This window comes from Petromyzon marinus, chromosome 5 (genome assembly GCF_048934315.1).
Source record: "Petromyzon marinus isolate PM22_M1 ecotype Great Lakes invasive population chromosome 5, UKy_Petmar_22M1.pri1.0, whole genome shotgun sequence".
Classification (NCBI taxonomy): Eukaryota; Metazoa; Chordata; class Hyperoartia; order Petromyzontiformes; family Petromyzontidae; genus Petromyzon; species Petromyzon marinus.
This window is the reverse complement of record NC_133671.1, coordinates 3,108,747-3,134,518: the sequence shown is the minus strand read 5'-3', so window position 1 is coordinate 3,134,518 and position 25,772 is coordinate 3,108,747. Positions and strand designations below refer to the sequence as shown.

General features: G+C 49.7%; 1 protein-coding gene across 3 annotated transcripts in view; it reads right to left on the bottom strand.

The window, feature by feature from the left end:
• MAP2K7 (mitogen-activated protein kinase kinase 7) overlaps positions 1-25,258 on the bottom strand; it is a 42,273-nt gene extending 17,015 nt beyond the window's left edge. The window contains exons 1-7 of one of the 3 annotated variants that reach the window (XM_032946701.2): positions 25,048-25,258; positions 15,258-15,302; positions 8,688-8,806; positions 5,485-5,681; positions 3,648-3,714; positions 2,234-2,347; positions 533-652 (exon numbers count right to left, since the gene is read on the bottom strand). In XM_032946701.2, coding sequence (XP_032802592.1) covers positions 533-652; positions 2,234-2,347; positions 3,648-3,714; positions 5,485-5,681; positions 8,688-8,806; positions 15,258-15,302; positions 25,048-25,189 — 804 coding nt within the window. In that variant the 5' untranslated portion in view covers positions 25,190-25,258. The remainder of the gene's footprint in view (positions 1-532; positions 653-2,233; positions 2,348-3,647; positions 3,715-5,484; positions 5,682-8,687; positions 8,807-15,257; positions 15,303-25,047) is intronic. The other 2 variants (XM_032946700.2, XM_032946702.2) reach the window with 2 other exon arrangements.
• Positions 25,259-25,772: the final 514 nt, after the last annotated feature.

The window sequence follows — 25,772 nt, the reverse complement described above, 5'->3', positions numbered from 1 at the left end:
TATTGGGAGAAATTATTTAAAAATATACAAATTCGTAGTCGGAGATTTTCATTTGTCATCAGCCACAATGAAAATTGTCGCCTGCTTATGTTTTCGGATTTGTCCTGAGAGTCACAAACAATATTTTGCAGTCCACCCTTGGATTACGATCTATGCATTTGCCACCACTGACCTAGGCTGATTGAGCAACATGCCCGGGTTTGGTCTATATGTATGTTGAACTTCTTTCACACACTACGTAGCCAACCATGCAAATCGGAGGTGTGGGGGAAGGACAACAAACTAAACACAATAAGCAGTTCTAAGGAAATAAGCTTTAAATCTAGATTTAAAAGTGCATAGCTCCAGTGGCTTCCTAATGTCAGAAGAGCGTTCCAGACGGCCGCAGAAGCGCATCTGAAAGCGCGCGATGCGGTGACCGTCTTTCTTTGATGGCCAGCGAAAAGTCGCTGCTGCTGCTGCGAGGGTGTCTGTGGAGGTGGTGGCCCTCGTGACCCCGGAGGGGAGGGGGTGGAAGGTCGCGGGGGCTCACGTTCGTGATGAAGGAGCCGTGGCACTGCACGATGTAGGGGCAGTCGTGGCTCTTGAGCACCACGTCCAGGTCCATGAGGATCCGCTTATTCTCATCCTTGTTGCCCGAGCGACGCATTTGCTGTCACGAGAGACGCGTGCGCGAGCATGAGCACAGACAAGCGCGATAACGAAGGTGCGTTGCCGGTTTTCATAGGCGCTACTGACTAACAGCATTTGCCCCTACAGTCTGTTAAGGCTATACGGGGGATATTTGTCTTTGTTTATACGCAACACACAGAGCGTTCAGAAAAAAACAAGCGAACGTTGGCAATGGCAATTTACGCGAGCTTCAAAGACATCGGACAGATTACCTGTTTATAATAGATCTGCAAACGGTTTGGCGACCCAAATTCCACAGATTCCAATCCCCTAATATGCAACTGATGAACCCATAATACAGATATGCGTGCGTATCTCTCTGCTCACGAGCCACTATCACACAATATCTTGAGATGGAGCTGCATTAAGATGCTAAGTAAATACAAGTTGCATTACAAAGGCAATACAAACGCAAATACATCCAAACATACACATTGTATGTCTACATTGTTATGTGTACGTGTATATACACAGTACGCACAAATTTATATGATGATCTGTACTAGAGTGCTATTCTAAATACAAGTTTGTTATTTCCAAGGTCACGCCTTCTGGTTTTAAGAATTTTCCTGTGATACTGAAGCACTGGGAGCTTAAAAGACAACCCCCCTCAATAATTCCTGGACATCTTCACAGCTCACAGGATTCCTCCGGGATGAATAAAGATTCTGCTTTTGGCTGGTATAGCGAGGAAGAGGCGTCCCAAAGTCGCGTGTAAATACGAACGGATCAGAACGACACTTTCAGCGGTTGACTTTGAGCACAAATGTAACAAACGGAGAGGACGGTGATAGCAGAAAACCAAAACTTAACTTTTTCATGTGCATGTCGAGTGCACGGGACAGTGTTCCTCACTTGCGCACCAGGGTTTTCTCCAGGTGCCTCCGATGTGTAAACGCTCATTGACAGGCCGATAACACCTGAATATAGAGAGGACTTCAGAGCTTGGGGCTATTGTTGTCGCCGGATCATCGCGTGGCTGCCTTACAGTTCGTCTGTTTCCCCGTGCCTCCGAGTCGCTCTCTTTCTCTCTCTCCACAAGAGTGAGCGAATACTTTGTGCGTTACAATTTAAAATTATTACACCCTAATGTGCAAACATACAGCCGCAGTGCAGTGATCGAAAATGTGCCAGCATACAATGGTATGCCACACCTGGCAATTCTCAGAACACCAGGCACGTGTACGACTGGTACTTTTCACAACGGGCTCCTATTCCTACACTACCACGTTTCCACAGAGAGGACATGGCAGTGAGAGTGTGTAAGGGTGTGGCGTCAGCTAATGTGGGCTGCAGGACGAACAGATTTCACACCGGGGCTTCTACAATCACATTTGGACCGCAATAAATGCACGCGCAACGCGCACAATGGCAAAGCTCCCCTCTGTAGGACCACTTCGGCAAGTGCTGTTAGTGGGCACCGACGAAGGCCGGCGCGTGCGCTAATCGGAGGTGCGATGAGCACGGCAACAGAAACATCGAAAGTGGATCGACGGTGATGACCGTGCTCACGCCACCACGCGGCGAGAAAAACATCGCTTCGAGCGTGCAGCTCGCTCACCTTGACGGCCAGGATGTGCGACGTTGGTTTGTAGCGCATTTTCCACACTTGCCCGCAGGTGCCGCTGCCCATCTCACCCAGGGTTTCCAGCTCGCTGATGTCAGCCCGGTAGCGCTGTTAACCGACACACACCCGCAACGCACCGCATTAACGTGCGCTGCCAACGGAGTGGCTTAATGTCATAACAAGGCCTCATTTAACATTTTGCAGAGACCGTACGACGTATAACGAAGCAAAATGCCCGATCCACAAATGCGAAGGAGACATCACAGCGATGATGCACCACTCCGCTGGTTGTGACACGGTTATCTGGGCTTGACCACCACTGGAATGTGAAATTGTAGTTGTTGATCTGCATCTAACATCAGCAGCCATACGGCAAGAATAAGATTTACAGTTTTTTTAATTCACCGTCTTATTCAACTAAGTGTTGGGGAAGTCAATACGGCAGACGCAAATGGATGTTATTCATATTCTTTCAAACAGCTGCACTGTGAACACAGTGAATACATTTTTATTTCAATAAGCTGCAGTCAGCACCATCAGCCTCGATCGATCCAACGCTGGGTGAAGGCCTCCCCAAGACACCTCCCACGATCCTACTATGCAACAATCCGTCCAGCACCGGCGCACAACCTGATTTCCTTGCTCCAACTTCCCGGTGGACGTCCTCTCGGATGCATTCCATCTCTTGGCTGCCACTCCTGTTATTATCCTTGACCATCCTCCATTGTCTCTTTTTGGCCGTGATGTGATACTGCCCAAACCCACTCACTCTTCTTAACATTTTGCATGATGTCATGAAACTACGTATCTTCACCAATCCATCGATTATAATCGGAAACAAACAATAAAAGGAAGTAAAAATCATCATCATCATGACACGGCACAAGTTGTAGCTGTTTAATTAAAACTATCCTGGTTTGGAAAATGGTAAAGTAACTCAACTGATATAAATGCTTTTGATTTGAATGAGGCGCGTTATCTCTTTCTTACAGTCATTATTGGACTAACTAGTTATTCGTGCGCATTTTTAGGCAAGGGCCATGGTGATGTCAACGCAGACACAATGCGCTTGTATGACTCAATGCCCACGGTATATCTCACGCAATTTCCCTTTAACTCTTCAATGCAAAATGTCCCTTTGTTAACCAGCTCTTATAGACATGCGTGTGTGTGTTTGCAGTGGGGAGCACAGGTGGTGCATCAGCCAGTCATCTCAGTGAACCCACGGGCACCTGGATTTGTTCCATGACCTCCTGCCAGCGAGCCTTTGACACTTCACGCGGCCTCAAAGTGTGCCTAGCATGGCAGAAGCGCCGTGGTGACGTCACCGCCACTTAGTGGTGAACAGCGGTTGTTGTCGTCGTTGTTGTCGATTGCAAGTGCACGGTTTAGTTTGTTCTGCGCGTACCTTCCCATCCAGCGTCAGGAAGCCGGTCTGATTCATGATCTCCTGCAGCTTCTGGTCAATTTCGACACTGCAGAACGCACACAACGGCAAGCGCCACATGTACACACCACAAAGGTGCAGCGACTCCCTCGCAGCTCTGAGGGCAGTGCCCAACAGCGGAGGACCCTCTCGTGTACCGACTGCCCAGAGGTGGCCCCGAGCATCTCTGGGCACGGTCCGAATCTCACGTTCCACAACCACCACCCTTTTTGGTGCCCCAGGTCAGTCGTGAAAAATTTGATTACCCCTTGCCTCTTGAGCTCTCGCCTGGTCAAACAAATCAAAGTCAGCATCCTCAACACAGCCTACCGAAATCCTGAATAGCCACTGCCTCAATAGTTTTACGAATACATTTGTGCCATTCTCAGTCTTACGTGTGGAACATTCTCAATTCACCAGAGGATGAAGGTCTCCCCACATATGAGCGTTTTTTTACCACCACAATATTCCACCATGCCAGTCGCTGCCGATTGGTGGAGGGGTGGGGGGAGTGCAGGAGGGGTTCGGATATTTATTGTCACCGTTAGCCCTGGTCACGATTTGAACTCGGGTTGTCCATGTTCGCAGAGTAGTGCATTAACCACTGCGCTAGCCACGGTGTTCAGCACCGTCATGTATGCGTGTGTTTGACGCAATGATATCTATTTTTTGTTATTGATATTCCACCTATTCACCAAAGGAATGCTCACTTAGTCTAACGAATCTTTTTTCAGAAGAGTCCTGCCAAGTTTTCGCAGTAGGGGGAGCGATAATTGTTATAGCCTCAGGGTGCATTCTAGGTAAACAGCGCTGGAGGTCATTATAACACTAGAGTGCTATTTTGTTACCTATGAGCGATATACGAGGGCTTCATTGGGGCATCGGTAATAGCCTAAACGACACCGAGCACATGATAAATGTACAAAAGCATTATATAAATAAAAATAACTTTGAATGATAACATGTCAAACACAACGGGTGATCCACTCACTCGCGTAAGATTAACCACCGTCTGCCATAAACCCACGAAGCTGTACTAACCAATGGGATTACTCATTCCGTGGATCGCTCGCCAACTAATTCCTGCACCGATTAACCCTCGGTGAATCGCTCCTCGAAAGTGGCTGTTGGATCGACCTTGACCAGAATCGATATAACGGACACCTCGATTCAGGCTCCACAAGACCGTTCTTTGGCTGAGACACGCCCCTACGGGCAACGCCACGACCACTCTCTTCCATATATGGGTTGATCCGCGCAGTAATTTTCCTCCAGGGCAAAGAGCGTCACAAGGAACGAGCGTTATAAAAGGCAGCGCTATAAGAGGTATGCCTCTATTCCAACTGATATAATTAGCCGGTGATTTTTTTTATTTTTATTTGGCAGATTTTGGAGCAAGAAGCCGGCACACAACGTCCACTGTGATGCAGACTGCGCGCATTTTTACGGCTAATAACCCCACGGTGTTAACCAGGGCGGCAGCTGGATTCAAACCGTGAGCCTCTGAACTAAGCAGCAAACCGCGCTGCCACGGGGGGGGGGGGGGGGGGGGGGATGTTACTTCTGCGTGTCGTCGCAAACTGAGTAAGTTTAGTACTGGGATGTTTGGCCAAGACCTGTTATGTTGAGTGGTTTAGCTACGGGAAGAAACTGGAGAACCTGGAGGAAACCCGTGCAGAACGGGGTGAGAACACACAAACTCCACACAGAAAGGCTCCCCCTATTCGGGAATAAGGCCATGCTTGCTATGAGCTGCAAGTGTCACGACTCCGCCACCCTGCCGCCTGAAAGCAAGACACACGAACAAGCGAGCGCTCACCTCTCTAAACTCCGAGGGGTCGAGCCATATGATGACGGAGGTAGCTGCAGTGTCTGTCGAAACCTGGGGACCGTGCCATGCTGTGTGTGCCCCGGAGGCGTGGTGTGCGTGGCGTGCGAGGTGTGCGTGGTCGGCGAGGTGTGTGTTGTGTTTACGCTGTGGTGTGTGTGCGTTGTCCCTCTGGCTTGTAAACACGCCTGCAAACCAGCAAAAAAAAAGCACCCCGATCGAAAAACAACAAGTTAGTCCCGCCAGCAGCCAAAGCCCATGGAGATGCAAACAAACAACCCCTCCCGTCTGTCGGCCATGCTACCCCAGGTCAGTGTTCACCCACATACACACACCGTCAAAGCCTCATCACGCCCGTTTGACTGCGCTCCATTAACTCTGACCATCTTCGTCCTGTCCAACGCAATCAGAATCTTTATTTATCCTGGAGGAATCTGATAAGCTACAAAGCTCTTTCCCACAGATGTCCAGTCAAGGCATGGGGTCAGCCAGAACTCGCTGATAGATTGGGGATGGTTGCATTGCACTCATTTGGAACCGACACTCCTTTCAAAACATTCTGCCCGCCGATGAATAGAGTAAAGTAAAATTTAAATGAAGTTCGCCAGTTTTGCTAACTTTGTAGGAGGAGGCGAGCCAGTGGGCTTGCCACGTTAGCGAGAACTTAGGTTTCGTAACGAGCACCGGCAATGAAGTGTCGTGGTACAAAATACGTTTCTTTCATAGTATGTTTGTGTAATATTTCCGAATGAACAATTGAATCATTTGGCGGGACCCCGGGGACCCCGCAAAAATCATGTCAATAATTATTATTTTTCAGTCCGCCCACTCGTGATCCCGACAGCAAAGCGCCGCCCGCCCAGACTCGCGCCAACAAGCGCCAGCAGCAGCAGGCGGCGATCGACACGATGGGCGCCACCCCACCGGCCAAACACAAGCCCCGGGGGGCGTCCGCCGCGGTCGCGCGCGGCGACGACGCCCTCCGGTCAGCCGTCGATCCTCAGCTTCTTTGCCAATGAGAGCCCGCCCCCCAGGCAGTGAATTTAACGTGTTTATGTAATTTTTCAACTTTTTACGAAACTTAGTGCCCCGAGTAGCTCTCGACGAGGCCAATCGATTGACACTAGTTTTGTTGTCGGTAAGGCAACAAGACTCGTGTCGCTACGCGGTTTTTCCCACCCCGGGGCAGTGATGGGACCCCGGGGTCCCGCCAATTGCTTCAATTGGTGAACTGACAAGGGTTTCACTGCAACCGCAGCGTAGGTCATACAACTTCTTTAAAAGAGACAGGAAAGGTGAAGGGTCGTACATTACGTTGACACCAACAGGGGACTCGGGCCCCTTGTGTATTATTGTTGTTGTGCCGTTTCTTTACCCAGGAAAGCCTCACCGAGTCGCAAGACTCTCTCTCAGGAGGGTCCTGCCAAGTTTTCGCAGTAAGAAGCGATGTTGCTGCTGTGTGTAATTCTAATCGAGTATAATAAATACCCCGCTGTAAGCTGTCGCATTATGTGTTGTTGATTAATTTGGGAACATATTTCATACCTGTCAACCCATACGGTTTTCCCCGTATTCTTGAACAGGGAAATTGAGTTTTCAGGTCTATACGGCGTACAGCCGTTTCAATACGGGCAAACATTTTTTTGTTGTTGTCTATTTGTGTTGTGTTTCTCCATTGTGATGGGACTTTGTAGGATGAACGTTGACATTTATAAGGGGTACACGGGGTGACCGATAAGGTCTGAATTGGTCTGTAATAAGGTAGGCACTGATAAGGGGTTGACAGGTATATTTCCTCGTAAGTGTAATGCGTCGCAAACAAGCGTCCTTATGAAAAAACTGTGCAAGCGAAAAATCTATTTGCACCTTTTTTTTTTTTTACTCGGAACGCACGCGGTCTAAAAAGCTATTTTTTGCCACGTCATACAGGGCTGTACGCGCGTAGTGCGGAACACCAGAAATGCCTCTGCCACGCGCTCCGCCTGCCAGCCCTCCATTTTGTATGTTCGTTGCACACAGGTGAGGTAGAAATACTGCACAGCGTTAGGCGATAGCTAAAACAAAAGAGTTCAAAGGGCTTAGAAGAGTTTTCTTCATTTCAAGGCCCGCGGGCCACTGGCGGCCCCCCGGCAATACACAAATGCGAAAACACCCCCCCCCCCATCATCATCATCATCGTGCTGCTGTCAAACTGCGATGGTTTCAAATGTGTGGCGCCTCTCGCACTTATGATGTCTCATCAACGAAAGTGGCCTGCACCCCTCTGAGTGAAGAACACCAGCTTAGAAAGATGCGTGCAAAACCGACACTAAACAATGACATTGCCTCTGGCAAAAAAAGGTTGAAGGATACGTATTAATCTAGAGGTTAAATGAGAAGTTTTAAAGCATTCTGACGCAGGTGTAAAGGAAGTCTATATTGCCAGAATTATTTGCCTACCCACGACCTCGGTGAGAAGTATTCGACTGAATGCGAGAAACATTATAGAATTTGCTCAAAATGTGGAACCTTTAACTGCCACTAAAACAACTCGTATAGCAGTTGTGGAATTTTAGAAAGACTAACTGTCTGGATTGATCATCAAAATCAACGTAGCTCTTCAACCAGTTGTATCAAATTATATGATTTGTATTTATAATTAGTAAAAACATGCATGTTAAATTGTAATCACATGCACTTTTTGCACACTTCATGACATTTAGTTACGTATTTTTTTCAAGAAATGTCGGCTAGGAACATAACCCTTGAATTTAAACATTATTTCGATGGAAAAATTAGAGTGCGCTTGAAGTAATTTAGAGTTAAGTAGCATTCCCCCCAGGAATGCATCACTTACGTATAGTGGGGAAATTACTGTATTTTTTATGCATTAGGCTGTTTGGCCAATACCAATTACATTGCATCTTTACTTTTATATTCTTGGTAAAGTCACGTAGAAGGGAAACATTAAAATAATAAAGAACCAAGAATATGAATCCCTGCAGTCACGAAAGCTTTAAATCAAAATCTTTACTTTTGTTCTGGCAGGAAACCTGAGAATCCAAAGGAAACCAATGTAGACACGGGTGGGGGGGGTGGGGAGAACATACAGACTCCACACAGAAAGGCACCCGAGTCGGGATTCGAACCCGGGTGCTTCTAGCTGTGAGGTACGGGTGTGTCCCACCGCGCTGCTACGCTGCTGCATTGCTCACCTGTGTGGACTGGTGCGTGTGTGTCGTGTGTTGTGCTCCATGCGTTGGTGTGTGTTGGTGCCTCTGCCCATCGCTCTGATAGGTGGAGGTCTGGGTCGGAGGCTGCAGGGTGAGACCCACTGACACGCGCACACATACAGATATGGGAGCACAAGGAGACGCAATGAAACGCAGCGCCAAGCACAGATGCACAAGAATAAGCACGTATACACACACACACACACACGTGAACACGGGGCAGTGAGACAATTCCATCGATGAGCGCGACAGCCACAAAAATAAATTATTTGGGTCTTTCGGTAAAGCCACGTAGATAGAAAAAAAAATAAACAAGCAATCGTCACCTGATGACGATTGCTTGTGTTGCGATCGAAACGTCGTGATATTGTTATTATTTTTATATTTTTTCTATCTACGTGGCTTTACCGAAAGACCCAAAGAATATGAATTCCTGCAGTCACGAAAGCTTTAAGTCAAGATTTAACCACAAAAAAACGTCGCGTTTTCATATTTTCGACTAAAAGAATGCTCATATTATTTTAGTTTTCAAAACATGTGTCTCCGTCAAGTCTATTTTCCCCATTACCCAAAGATCTGAGTACAATGAAGTTCTATCCATCCACATTCTCACCTGTAAACTTCATCGCTTTACATAAAGACCAAGATATCACCTAAAGCTAAATTATTTTTTATTAGACCAGATAATGTCCACTGAGCTACAGTGAGGGAAAAAAAGTATTTGATCCCCTGCTGATTTTGTACGTTTGTCCACTGACAAAGAAATGATCAGTCTATAATTTTAATGGTAGGTTTATTTGAACAGTGAGAGACAGAATAACAACAACAAAATCCGGAAAAACGCATGTCAAAAATGTTATAAATTGATTTGCATTTTAATGAGGGAAATAAGTATTTGATCCCCTCTCAATCAGAAAGATTTCTGGCTCCCAGGTGTCTTTTATACAGGCAACGAGCTGAGATTAGGAGTACACTCTTAAAGGGAGTGCTCCTAATCTCAGCTTGTTACCTGTATAAAAGACACCTGTCCACAGAAGCAATCAATCAATCAGATTCCAAACTCTCCACCATGGCCAAGACCAAAGAGCTCTCCACGGATGTCAGGGACAAGATTGTAGACCTACAAAAGGCTGGAATGGGCTACAAGACCATTGCGAAGCAGCTTGGTGAGAAGGTGAAAACAGTTGGTGTGATTATTCGCAAATGGAAGAAACACAAAAGAACTGTCAATCTCCCTCGGCCTGGGGCTCCATGCAAGATCTCACCTCGTGGAGTTGCAATGATCATGAGAACGGTGAGGAATCAGCCCAGAACTACACGGGAGGATCTTGTCAATGATCTCAAGGCAGCTGGGACCATAGTCACCAAGAAAACAATTGGTAACACACTATGCCGTGAAGGACTGAAATCCTGCAGCGCCTGTAAGGTCCCCCTGCTCAAGAAAGCACATATACATGCCCGTCTGAAGTTTGCCAATGAACATCTGAATGATTCAGAGGACAACTGGGTGAAAGTGTTGTGGTCAGATGAGACCAAACTGGAGCTCTTTGGCATCAACTCAACTCGCCGTGTTTGGAGGAGGAGGAATGCTGCCTATGACCCCAAGAACACCATCCCCACCGTCAAACATGGAGGTGGAAACATTATGCTTTGGGGGTGTTTTTCTGCTAAGGGGACAGGACAACTTCACCGCATCAAAGGGACGATGGACGGGGCCATGTACCGTCAAATCTTGGGTGAGAACCTCCTTCCCTCAGGCAGGGCATTGAAAATAGGTCGTGGATGGGTATTCCAGCATGACAATGACCCAAAACACACGGCCAAGGCCATAAAAGAGTGGCTCAAGAAGAAGCACATTAAGGTCATGGAGTGGCCTAGCCAGTCTCCAGACCTTAATATAGAAAATCTGTGGAGGGAGCTGAAGGTTCGAGTTGCCAAACGTCAGCCTCGAAACCTTAATGACTTGGAGAAGATCTGCAAAGAGGAGTGGGACAAAATCCCTCCTGAGATGTGTGCAAACCTGGTGGCCAACTACAAGAAACGTCTGACCTCTGTGATTGCCAACAAGGGTTTTGCCACCAAGTACTAAGTCATGTTTTGCAGAGGGGTCAAATACTTATTTCCCTCATTAAAATGCAAATCAATTTATAACATTTTTGACATGCGGTTTTCTGGATTTTTTGTTGTTATTCTGGCTCTCACTGTTCAAATAAACCTACCATTAAAATTATAGACTGATCATTTCTTTGTCAGTGGTAAAACGTACAAAATCAGCAGGGGATCAAATACTTTTTTCCCTCACTGTATGTAGCTCTTTTTCAGAAACCACCTGGCCACAAATGATAGCTCAACGAAGTGGCTTATCAAGTGGAAATTTATAGCAGCCAAATACTCTAAACGCGCGTCGATTCTAAACGTGGAGAGAAAATCCAGAGGACCCCGAGACAAATCCACGCGACCAGGGGGAGAACACGCAAACTCCAAATATACATACAGCAGGCGTCAGGGTAGGTATAGAACCCACGCGCTCCTATATACCAGGTGAGGGAGTTTAACGTCTCACCACCGTGGCGCCCTAAACATGGCATCTCTCTTGGCAAGGCTTCGGCCCTCCTCTCAATCAACGTAGCCCCCACATTCCAGTCACCGTTCGCCGTCACCGTGCTCTTGTGCTGGGAAGTTTTTTCAATGCACAGCGTCTCATCCATGAGGACGCGGTCAGCAGGAACTAGGAAATCCTCATTCGTTACAACGAATGACGCTGTAGCCCAGCAACATTTCCGGTGCTTATTTGAATGACCAATAAAGCCACTCGATTTGAGACCGCAACACTGCGGCAGCATATGCAACGCGCAAGTTGCGGCACGATTCCTTAAGCTACTCCCACAGGCTTCAGCGATCACAGCAAAGTGCAGCTTGCAAAATGGAGACCACTGCAGTAAGGCGGTCCTCACGATGCCATGGTCTCCAATACCTTCTGTCCCTCAGAGCTGTTACAGCCAGGGTCTGCTGGCCCAGGAATGGCCCAGTTCTGGTCCAGACAGAGAACCGCAACCAGGGCCTGATGCTCTGTGAGCCATGGAGAGTCCATGAGCTCAGCCCCTTCCCTAAGCCCCCCCCCCCCCCCCCCGTCCTTACGTTGCAAATAAATTGTAATGTAATCGACGGTGAGGATGGATCATTTTAGCTTGTTTCGGTTTTCGCTCCGCCGAGTGTTTTAGCGCGAACACGGATGGGCGGCCGACATCAAAGTGCGCAGTATATGCTGGACATGTGCTTTAAAAAAAGAGCTTCATAGCTCATCAGATTCCTCCAGCATAAATAAATATCCCGATTCTGATCTCGCTTCCGCAATGATTCCGTGGCATTGCAGCTGCTTGCTGTGAGCGTGAGACCCGGGCCCAGGGGCCCTCGGTACAGAAAACACAAAATCAGGCAGGCTGCAACTGCAGATAAGATCCGACATTCCGAATGAGAAAATGTACTAAATGTTGAAGCGAAAATGCGAGTCCAAGTGAGGTCGCAAATATAGCGGCGGTGTGGCACTGGTTGCTATGTCATAACTCCCACTACAACGGCCAATCAGCTGCCAAGAAGACAACAGCCATGTAACATGACCACCAAGCAACCATACAACATGGTCACCGTGACACCAAAAAATACGGCTACGGAGACAAAGTGACCGAACGCACTTCACCCTTCCCACAGGGATATGCAACGAGGCGGGAAGTGAAAGCCCATTTAGCCGGGCGCCGTTTCCAACCCCAGTGCTGCTTACTTCACGATCGCTATGCGGCGTGCGTACACCGTACCCATAGGTGTGACACACGGCGCGCAGTGCGAGGGCCCCACGCTACATGTGGACACCACGCATGGACCGTTCGTTTCTACCCAAAAGGCAAAGCTTCTCATAAGTAAGTCACATTTAAAGTTACAACGGAACACTGTACAAACAATACGGCATTGTAAAATAGTGATTAATTATTTTTAAATGGTTATACATTACCAAATTAACAAAAGACGCAACACATTCACCAATAACACTGTGGCCTTAAAAGGAAAAAGAAACCATTTATGTATTCAATAGGCGACGATTTGGGCAATGGCCCTTCTTCACAGCACATACCGCACATTCATCACACAAGTCAAGGTCAACACAGGATGCATTCAACTCCCCGAGTTCACACGAACTGCAGAGCCATACAGCAGGAGGTTATACGCACTGTGCACACACCACATCATGCGCAACAATGATGAGAGTTAATAAAACAGGGTAGGTGTGTGTGTGCGCGTGGATGGATTTCGCTCTGAAACCAAACAAAGTAGTCAGCCTGGGTTTCCACTGAACGCTTCAGAGAGCCTCACGTGGCAGCTGCACACTTGAAAACCGCCAATGCGGGCTAGGAGCAGCCAATCACGCAACAGCAGTGCCAGGAGCAGCCAATCACGCAACAGCGGTGCCAGGAGTAGCCAATCACGCAACTCGCATGTGGCGCTGTGGGAAACCCAGCCTGCCTCTGCTTTGCCAGGTTTGCGAAGAGCAAAAACCAGACGCTGAGAACGTAGGTGCCACTGCCACCGCAAGAGTGTCTGCGTGCTGTTAATTTTATAACGGTGCCTGTTAAGAGCGTAAATATCATACGTGAAGTGTTAATATTCAGCTACGTCGGGCACGCGGTTTGGCTGGTTAATGCAGCATGTCGTGAAGGCCGCAGAATATGCAGATAGGTTTTTGGCAAGAACCTCTGTTTTATTAATGGCCCCAAACACCTGGAATTCTATCGCTTCAAAAAACGCCCTCGGTTCCTCTTCCAGCTCGATCACAAGTTGATGCCGAGCTGTCGATTCTGTGCGACAACTTCACGTGCAGCTGTATTTTACTCACAAGCTCTTGTCTGTTTACGCACGAGTACAATAGTGGCCCCAAAAACTATGTCGACGCTCAGCGTAACTTTGATTAAAGGAAATGTATACATTGCATATTTATTTGGGTGCTTATTTTTGCACCAATTCAGTTATATTGGCTCGAAAGATTTTCATTCGCTTTATTGTTGTAAAAATCTTCACTTAAAGCTTTCGTGACTGCAGGAGTTCATATTCTTGGTTCTTTCGGTAAAGTCACGTAGATAGTTTCAAAGACAATAACAAAAAATAACAAACAAAAAACTACGACGTTTCGATCGCAACGCACGCAATCGTCATCAGGATAATTTTTCTTCCTGATGACGATTGATACATCGTAGTTTTGTTTTTTTTCTTTGAACCTATCTACGTGACTTTACTGAAAGACTCCAAGAATACTTATTCTTGTACTTTGATTTTATGCAATCGCTTTTGTCTCCTTGGTGGCCGAGGTCAGATTTGCAATGGAGACCATCCTCGTCTCTTTTTGAGTTCTCAACCTGGTTAAACTTGAAACCTGAACTCTGCATTGCAACGGCTGACCACGTGGATGAGGCACTGATGAGCAATTGTTCATGGTCATTGACGAGCCGCGCTGCAACTAAGTTTCCCCACTTACGCAGTTCTTAAAAGTAAAGGCAGTAAAAGTCCCCTGGACGTGACGCGGCTCTCGTTGGGAGGGCGGCCAGCTCGTGAGCACGCTTGCCACGCACTGTTGGACGAATCAGAGGGTCTAGGGCTCAATTCCTGCCGCTGCCCAATGATGTTTGCAGGAGAACGTACTCAGGTTATGTACGGTACATGTTACATTCCCCGACACTTAGCGAATGCGTTCGAGGCCTTTTTTTGCGCCACAACTCAAATCCCGAATTTGAAAATGAGTCACAAATTGAAACTAAAATCTATTTTTTATTTTACCAGGTAAGGCCCCACTGAGCTATGTAGCTCTTTTTCAGAAGCTACCTGGCCACAAATAATAGCTCAACAAAGTGGCTTATCACGTGGAAATGTAATGCAGTCAAATACTCTGAACGCACGTGTTTAAACGTGGAGGGAAAAACTGAAGGACCGGGTAAATTGCCTCTACGCAACTATGGTGAAGAATAAGGAATTAATATATTTCATTGTGATAATATATGGATGCATGTGTTCATTCCTCCACTTCCAAACTAAGAATACAGAATAATGAAGAACTATAATAATAGAAGATCACAAACTGCTTTTCTATTATTCAGATACCCATCCCAGCAGCTAAGGGATTCAGAGATATCTGCTCACATGACCATAAAGAGCCAATCCTGAGTCTGCTTTCCTCTGAAAAAAATTGACATCCTGGATATTCAACTGACCGGAATGGGCGAGTAAAGAATCCTGGCTGGAATTTCTTTCATTAAAAAAAAGGACAACAAACGATAATGTGAAGCGATGCAAAATGCATGAACTTGCGCAGATGCATCCACGCGAGCCGAGGCCATTAGTCGGTGAGCCGCAAGCGTGCTTGCCGTTGGTGTCGGCATGCTTTACACCTGTGGTGCGGGCCGCCACTCGCGTGGCTTCGGGGCGTGTGCAGGAGCGAGGTTACCGCGCTACGCGATCGCGGTGGCGTGCAGTAGCGGCGGCGGCGCCTCGCTCGCTGGCTCGTGAGGTTACCTTGTGTTTGCTGTCGAGTGGGCGAAGCTAGGGTAACAACAATGACTGAGGAGGGGGGGGGGAGAGAAATGAGATCGACGGCATGACACACACACACACACACGGAGACAGAGAGAAGCACCGAGACGGGAAAGAGAGGGTAAAACATAAAATTTGCAACACAACCAAAAATAAAATGGGATTTTTTTTTACAGATTCATGGAACGAGGGACGCAGAAATGGAACGATGGAACATTGCTGTGAGCGGTGCTGTCCGATTGAGTTCAGTGCAATGTCCTCTTCCACGGAGCACTCCTTTGCCGAGGCAAAGAGGTGTGAGAGTTGCGCAGGCCCGAGTAAGTGCTAGAACTGGATAGGGGTTAACCCACAATGGCCAGCTACTGGGCGAAAGGTGGGACAGAACGTGCTCCCTTCACCAATCTTGCACTGTCTACATGCTGATTGATGATCCAGCACCGACTAATTCCCTCCAGTCACCGGTGGTCAGTCACGTCCTTATCGCTCTCCTATTGCTACTGCCATGGTTACTGTTCCCGTGAACTTGAATCCAACAATGTTGAGGACTCGGTCTACCAGACCGGCCGTTTCAACTCACCCAGTGTTCCACCACCACACTGTAGGTTACAACACACTCACTCACTCACCACAATGGAGGTTACAACTCACTCACTCACCAACTCACTCACTCACCACACTGCAGGTTACAACACACTCACTCACTCACCAACACACTCACTCACTCACCAACTCACTAACCAACTCACTCACTCACTCACCACACTGCAGGTTACAACACACTCACTCACTCACCAACACACTCACTCACCAACACACTCACTCACCAACTCACTCACTCACCACACTGCAGGTTACAACACACTCACTCACTCACCAACACACTCACTCACTCACCAAATCACTAACTAACTCACTCACTCACCACACTGCAGGTTACAACACACTCACTCACTCACCAACACACTCACCACACTGGAGGTTACAATACACTCACTCACCAACTCACTCACTCACCACACTGCAGGTTACAACACACACACTCACTCACTCACCAACACACTCACCAACTCACTAACCAACTCACTCACTCACCACACTGCAGGTTACAACACACTCACTCACTCACCAACACACTCACCAACACACTCACTCACCAACTCACTCACTCACCACACTGCAGGTTACAACACACTCACTACCTCACCAACACACTCACTCACTCACCAACTCACTAACTAACTCACTCACCACACTGCAGGTTACAACACACTCACTCACTCACCAACACACTCACCACACTGGAGGTTACAACACTCACTCACCAACTCACTCACTCACCACACTGCAGGTTACAACACACTCACTCACTCACCAACTCACTCACTCACTCACCAACACACTCACCAACTCACTAACCAACTCACTCACCACACTGCAGGTTACAACACTTCTCTTTCTGCTTCTTCACAAGTGCTGCTCCACTTTGAAATTCCATCCATCATCTCTTTTTTAACAATTCCTTACAACATTCGAGAAATGCGTTAACGCTTTGGTGCACCGCGGTGGCGCGATGTTAACTTCCTGATCTGGTATACAGGAGGTCGTGGGTTTGGTCCCAACCCTGACGCCTGTAATATTTGGAGTTTGCATGTCTCTCCCCCCCCCCTCCCCCCGTGGTCGCGTGGATTTCCCCCGGTTCTCCAGTTTATCCCTCCACGTTTAGAATCAATGTGCGTTGAGTATTTGGCTGTTATAAATTTCCACGTCATAAGACACTTTTGTCGCCAGGTTGCTTCTAAAAAAAAAAAGTTATATAGCTCAGTGGGCCTTTCCTGGTAAAATAAAAAAAAGAGTTTTTAGTTTTATAGTATTACAACTTTAATCGTGCCGCTTGTTGCTGGCCACTTGGCGTTTTGTTCCGTTTGGCCTGTGCTCAGCAACTAAGCACAAGAACCGCTCTCGCACGTCTTTAAAACTGGAGAAGCTTGCCGTTCAGTATGTGGAATAAAAACCTCCAGAATGTGCCCCACTCCCCCTGGCTTCAGAATCGCCCCCTCTTATCGGACGATCTCACACGCCGGGGACGTTGCCCTTTTCTCCCACGATTCTCGGAGTTCCAGGAAAGAGTCTCTCCTCTGACCGTGCGCACCACGACGCAGTTAACGCTTGCAGATGAGACTCTCCTGGTCTCTCTTGAGTTTTCACCGGATTAAACAGAATGAACGTGGCTAGACTCCCGAACCACACAGGGAAAATCCACTCTCTCCTCCCGAGCGCTGAAGAGGCTCTACGCTTCGCGTCGATCTATGCGTGGAACTGTGGAAATTACTTTGGTGCACCCTACAAATGTTCTTTCGGTAAAGTCACGTGACTTTACCGAAAGAACCGAGAATATGAATCCCTGCAGTCACGAAAGCTTTAAATCAAAATTTAATATATCTATATTTTTGTGCGTTGGCTCTGTTTTCCAAACAGGTGAACATTAGCGGGCCATTACAATCACGGGCAGTGTAATTATCGGTCAAGCCTGAAGCAGCAGATACCACAAAGGCCTCGGGCCCAAGCCCATGACCTCCTCTCTTGCCTGGACTCCTCACCTGCATCCCTGCCCAGGACGCAGGAAAGTAAATGGCAAGGAAATGGGCCCGCTTACCCTATGAATTAAATAAAATAAATATATTGACGGTAAATGTGTTCAAACCTCAGTGAAATCACCTTGGTTATTTCCCTAAGAGCTCAGTGAAATAACCAAGGGGAGCGTGTGATGCGCTTGAACAAATATTCATACGATTTAGTTTTTAAGCTCTTCCAAATCCCATTATGAAAATGAAACACCCGCCATGCTGAATGTTTGCATTGCCCCGACCAGCCACGTGACCCACACGAAGCCAATCACAAGGCGCCGGTGCGTGCTGTGAGCTGAGTAGCAAACGCCAACTCGGCGTCCCCTCCTCCCCGTGTCCCCGTGGAGACTGGGATTGCGCTGCCGCATCTCTAGCTCGACTCAGATGGCCGGGCCTTGAGAACTCTGCAGCCGGATCTGCTCGTATTACAAAACAGGGAGAGGTCATGTGACCGAACAAATCAGACAACCGGAGCTCCACACATCCAGCGTCAAGCGCCGCTACACTGCCGGCCGTGGAGACCGAGGCTCACTCTGTGTCAGACGCCTGACGCATGCGCAAATACGGGCACAGCCCGAGTCCACCCACCCCACGAGAGAGAAGTATGAATATATGCTAAACTTCTTTCACACTCACCGTAGATAGCCAACCATGCTAATCGGAGGTGCTGAGAAAGGACAATAAACTCCACACAAAAAGCAGTTCTAAAGAAATTAGTTTAAAATCGAAACGATTTTAAACTCCAGCGGCGTCATAATATCTGAAGAGCGTTCCAGACGGCCGCAGAAGCGCATCCGAAAGCGCGCAATGTGGTGACCGTCTTTGTTCGATGGTTACCCAAAAGCCGCAGCTGCTACGATGATGTCTGGGGAGGTGGTGGCCTTCGTGGCTGTAGAGGTAGTGGTCCTAGCATGGGATGTGAATTCCCTCGGCTACAGCAGTGACCACCCATTCACACAGTAGTGACCACTCACTCACACAGCAGTGACCACTCACTCACAGTAGTGACCACTCACTCAGCAGTGACCACTCACACAGCTGTGACCACTCACTCACACAGCAGTGGCCACTCACTCACACAGCAGTGACCACTCACACAGCAGTGACCACTCACTCACAGCAGTGACCACTCACTCACACAGCAGTGACCACTCACACAGCAGTGACCACTCACTCACAGCAGTGACCACTCACTCAGCAGTGACCACTCACACAAAAGTGACCACTCACTCACACAGCAGTGACCACTCACTCAGCAGTGACCACTCACTCACTCACTCAGCAGTGACCACTCACAGCAGTGACCACTCACTCACACAACAGTGACCACTCACTCAGTAGTGACCACTCACAGCAGTGACCACTCACTCACTCAGCAGTGACCACTCACTCACACAGCAGTGACCACTCACACAGCAGTGACCACTCACACAGCAGTGACCACTCACAGCAGTGACCACTCACTCACACAGCAGTGACCACTCACAGTAGTGACCACTCACACACACAGCAGTGACCACTCACAGCAGTGACCACTCACTCACACAGCAGTGACCACTCACTCACACAGCAGTGACCACTCACAGTAGTGACCACTCACTCACACAGCAGTGACCACTCACTCAGCAGTGACCACTCACTCACAGTAGTGACCACTCACTCAGCAGTGACCACTCACACAGCAGTGACCACTCCCTCACACAGCAGTGACCACTCACTCAGCAGTGACCACTCACTCACACAGCAGTGACCACTCACTCACACAGTAGTGACCACTCACAGCAGTGACCACTCACAGCAGTGACCACTCACACACACAGCAGTGACCACTCACTCACACAGCAGTGACCACTCACTCACTCACACAGTAGTGACCACTCACTCACACAGCAGTGACCACTCACACAGCAGTGACCACTCACTCACACAGCAGTGACCACTCACACAGCAGTGACCACTCACTCAGCAGTGACCACTCACTCACACAGTAGTGACCACTCACAGTAGTGACCACTCACTCACACAGCAGTGACCACTCACTCACACAGCAGTGACCACTCACACACACAGCAGTGACCACTCACAGTAGTGACCACTCACTCACACAGCAGTGACCACTCACTCAGTAGTGACCACTCACTCACACAGCAGTGACCACTCACACAGCAGTGACCACTCACTCACACAGTAGTGACCACTCACAGTAGTGACCACTCACAGTAGTGACCACTCACTCACACAGCAGTGACCACTCACTCACACAGCAGTGACCACTCACAGCAGTGACCACTCACTCACACAGCAGTGACCACTCACTCACACAGCAGTGACCACTCACAGTAGTGACCACTCACTCACTCAGTAGTGACCACTCACTCACTCACAGCAGTGACCACTCACTCACTCAGTAGTGACTACTCACTCACTCACAGCAGTGACCACTCACAGCAGTGACCACTCACAGTAGTGACCACTCACTCACACAGTAGTGACCACTCACTCAGTAGTGACCACTCACTCACACAGTAGTGACCACTCACTCACTCGGCAGTGACCACTCACTCACACAGTAGTGACCACTCACTCACTCAGCAGTGACCACTCACTCACACAGCAGTGACCACTCACACACACAGCAGTGACCACTCACAGCAGTGACCACTCACTCACACAGCAGTGACCACTCACACAGCAGTGACCACTCACACACACAGCAGTGACCACTCACACAGCAGTGACCACTCACACACACAGCAGTGACTACTCACACAGCAGTGACCACTCACTCACACAGCAGTGACCACTCACAGCAGTGACCACTCACTCACACAGCAGTGACCACTCACTCAGCAGTGACCACTCACTCACAGTAGTGACCACTCACTCAGCAGTGACCACTCACTCAGCAGTGACCACTCACTCACACAGCAGTGACCACTCACAGTAGTGACCACTCACTCACACAGTAGTGACCACTCACACAGCAGTGACCACTCACTCACACAGTAGTGACCACTCACTCACACAGTAGTGACCACTCACTCACACAGCAGTGACCACTCACTCACACAGCAGTGACCACTCACTCAGCAGTGACCACTCACTCACACAGCAGTGACCACTCACACAGCAGTGACCACTCACTCACACAGCAGTGACCACTCACTCAGCAGTGACCACTCACTCACACAGCAGTGACCACTCACTCAGCAGTGACCACTCACTCACACAGCAGTGACCGCTCACACACACAGCAGTGACCACTCACAGTAGTGACCACTCACTCACACAGCAGTGACCACTAACTCACACAGCAGTGACCACTCACTCAGCAGTGACCACTCACTCACACAGTAGTGACCACTCACAGTAGTGACCACTCAGTCACACAGTAGTGACCACTCACACAGCAGTGACCACTCACTCACACAGCAGTGACCACTCACTCACACAGCAGTGACCACTCACTCACACAGTAGTGACCACTCACTCACACAGCAGTGACCACTCACTCAGCAGTGACCACTCACTCACACAGTAGTGACCACTCACTCACACAGTAGTGACCACTCACTCACACAGTAGTGACCACTCACTAACACAGCAGTGACCACTCACTCAGCAGTGACCACTCACTCACACAGTAGTGACCACTCACAGTAGTGACCACTCACTCACACAGCAGTGACCACTCACTCACACAGCAGTGACCACTCACACACACAGCAGTGACCACTCACACACACAGCAGTGACCACTCACAGCAGTGACCACTCACAGCAGTGACCACTCACAGCAGCAGTGACCACTCACTCACTCACACAGCAGTGACCACTCACTCACACAGCAGTGACCACTCACTCACACAGCAGTGACCACTCACTCACACAGCAGTGACCACTCACTCAGCAGTGACCACTCACTCACACAGCAGTGACCACTCACTCACACAGCAGTGACCACTCACACTCACAGCAGTGACCACTCACAGTAGTGACCACTCACTCACACAGCAGTGACCACTCACAGTAGTGACCACTCACACAGTAGTGACCACTCACTCAGCAGTGACCACTCACTCACACAGCAGTGACCACTCACTCACTCAGTAGTGACCACTCACTCAGCAGTGACCACTCACAGCAGTGACCACTCAGTGTCCTGAACCCCGGCGTCCGTGCGGGTCAGCGCCGCGGACGCGAGGGTTGGTGGATCGCCACGAGATTCTGAATCCGTCTGCGAGGAGGTTTGCCGTTCCCGCGATCGCGTGGTGGGATTCGCTCACACGAGAAGCCCGCACTCAGGAGCTCTCTCTCCCGTCTCCTACTGCTCCGTGGTGCTCCAAACTCGACCCAACCCCGGTTCGATTCCCGTTCACGGCCACCAACACCGGTGAGGATTATCTGAACTGGTCCTGGGACTCCCCTAGGTCGACTGAAGTCTCAAATGAGTCCCTGGTGCGGTGTGTAAACGTCGCCACAAAGGTGGCCGGGCGTGGTGTTGGCCACACACCCCCCTCGTGCGCCGTGGCCGGCCTTCACAGGTGCTCGCTAACGGCACTTTGCGCCAAAAGTCTGTTAAGGCTACACGGGGGATCTTTGTCTTTGCTCCGTGTTGTTGTAACGTTCGAAGCGTCTCCCGTCTCGGCTGCTCTGTGTCTGGCGTCTCCTCTACTCCCTTCTCGTACCTGCAGGAGAGTCGCGTCTCTACCATGAACCAACATCACCACCACCACCACCAACATCACCATCATCAACACCACCAACATCACCACCACCAACATCACCACCACCAACATCACCACCATCATCATCACCACCACCACCAACATCACCACCACCAACATCACCACCACCAACATCAACAACCGCCATTCGCCACTAAGTGGCGGTGACGTCACCACGATGCTTGTGCCAGGCTATGTGCACCCTGAGGCCACGTGAAGTGTCGAACGCCCGCTGGCAGGAGGTCACGGGGCAGACCCAGGTGCCACGGGTCGACTGACTGAGATGAGTGGCTGATGCACCACCTGTGCCCCCTACTGTGCCAACCTGCTGTGCTTTAGCCACCCGGCGCTCCGCTCGTTGTTCTGAGCGTCGCTCCTCCGCCCTCCGTTGTTGTTGGAGGGCGACTACCTCCAACTGCCCAGTAGCGTCCTTCACGAGCCTCCTCCACAGAGGCCGATCTTGACACCGCTGGTACCAGTCATCGGCAAGTCCACTCAGCTCCACGTCCTCCTGTACCACATCACTCCATCTCTTCTCTAGCCCGTGCCGCGCCCGTTTAGCCCCCTCAATCCGGCCGAACAAAAGCTGTTTCGGCATGCGGTGGCTGGGCATGCGGGCTACATGACCCAGCCAACGCAGCCTTGCCTGCCGGAGGAGCTCCTCACACAATCCAGCCTGGTTAAACCCAGGTTGGATCGTAGGCAGGCTAGGCTAAATGTTTCTAACCGGCGAAGATGTTTCATTAAGGGGGTACACGTTTCGCAAGCGTGGAGAAGAGAGGGAATGACCATGGCCGAGACCTGAGGCTTAGTGCAGAGCAACAGACCAGGTAGCTTCCACACAGCGTTACGCAACCGATGAAAAGATATTGCCGCTCAACTGATTCGGAGTGAGACCTCTGCTATTAAACTGGAGCCGGTCATAAGCACACTGCCCAGGTATGGGAAACTCTTCACTCTCTCCACAACTGCCCCATCACCGATTGGGAGTTGTGGGGGTGGAGTGTCCGATGGTACAAAATACCCAGGCATGTGCTTAGTTTTGGTGGGGCTGATGGAAAGGCCCCATCTCTTAGTGGCACGCTCCAGTCTTAGCAGCAGCGTCTCCAACTCCTCCTCTGAATGAGCAGCTATTACCAAATCATCGGCATACATAACGTGGTTGAGTAATAGGGAGCCATCCCTTGACCGATCAGCCTCCCATTATATCTGTACCAAATGGAGATTCCCCCGGTACAGCTATTGAAGGCTTCACGAACTACGTGGTCAAAATAGATGTTAAATAATGTGGGAGCCAGAGGACATCCCTGTCGCACCCCAAGGTGTACAGGGAATGGCTCTGACTCCCGGCCACGTAGTTTTACCCGGGCCCGCTCACCATCATGAAGGTCCTTAATGATCGTGAGCAGGGGGTCAGGGACTCCAAAAGCACGAAGAACAACCCAGAGCCCAGGCCTACTGATGGTATCATAGGCCTTGACCAGGTCAATAAAGCAGAGATGTAGGTCTTGTTGGAATTCCCTACACCTCTGCTGTAGCAGACGGACAGAAAATATGGCATCTGTGCAGGACCGCCCTTTCCTGAAACCGCATTGGGGCTCCGCAAGCCTCTCCTCAGCGTGCCTGGCAAGGCGATGTTGAATAATCCTTGCCAGGACCTTTCCCGGCACACTGAGGAGTGAGATGCCCCTGTAGTTGTTACAGTCTGTGCGGTCTCCCTTCTTAAAGAGGGGGACCACCAGGGCACCAACATCACCACCACCACCATCACCACCACCACCAACATCATCACCACCAACATCACCACCACTATCATCACCACCACCACCAACATCATCATCATCACCACCAACAGCACCACCACCAACATCATCACCACCACCACCAGCATCACCACCACCAACATCACCACCACCACCAACATCACCACCACCACCAACATCACCACCACCACCAACATCATCATCATCACCACCAACATCACCACCAGCATCACCACCACCAACATCAACATCATCATCACCACCACCACCATCACCACCAGCATCACCACCACCAACATCACCACCACCAACATCACCACCACCAACATCACCACCACCACCACCAACATCACCACCACCAACATCACCACCACCACCAACATCACCACCAACATCACCACCACCACAACCAACATCACCACCATCACCATCGTCAGCCCCTTTGCGTGACAATTACATGAAATGTGCAAGGAATCGAGACGATTCGACTCCAAAGCGAGATCGATTCCACGCAGCAACTCGCCCCCCCACCACCAAAGCGGGGGAGAATCGATTCTGTAATTAAATTACAAAAGTCGCGGGGAATCGATTCGGGGCCTAGTGCCGCTGAGGGGGGGGGTAGGGGGGTAAATCCGCGCCTCCTTCGGCTCCGTCCTCACCGGGGCGGGCGCGGCGCGGGCTCGGCTGGGCCGGCAGGTCCAGGCTGAGGTCGATCTGCGGCTTCGCCTCGCGCTTCTCCTGCTTCAGCCGCTCCTGCAGCCGCGACAGCTTCTGCTCAAGAGACGATGACGCCGCCGACATTTTTCTTCGCCTCGCTCGCTCTCCCTCTCTCTCTCCCCCTAACACTTCTTCCGGCAGAGTCTACCAGCCCCGGTAGATCTGCCGAATTTCGCAGAGTCTGCCGAATTTCGCAGAGTCTGCCGAATTTGGCAGATTCTGCCGAATTTCGCAGAGTCAGCCGAATTTGGCAGAATCTGCCGAATTTCGCAGAGTCTGCCGAAATTCGCAGAATCTGCCGAATTTAGCAGAATCTGCCAGCCCCGGCAGAGTCTGCCAAATTTCAAAGTGTCTGCCAAATTTCAAAGAGTCTGCCGAATTTCGCAGATTCTGCCGAATTTGGCAGAATCTGCCGAATTTCGTAGAGTCTGCCGAATTTGGCAGAGTCTGCCAGCCCCGGCAGAGTCTGCCGAATTTCGCAGATTCTGCCGAATTTGGCAGAGTCTGCCAGCCCCGGCAGAGTCCCACTGAACTATGTCGGCCTATTTCAGAAGTGACCTGGCCACGCATGATAGCTCGACGAAGTGGCTCATCGTGTGGACATTTATAGCAGCGGACAAATACTCTAAACGCACCTTTTTTAAATTGTGAGGACCCGGAGCAAAAT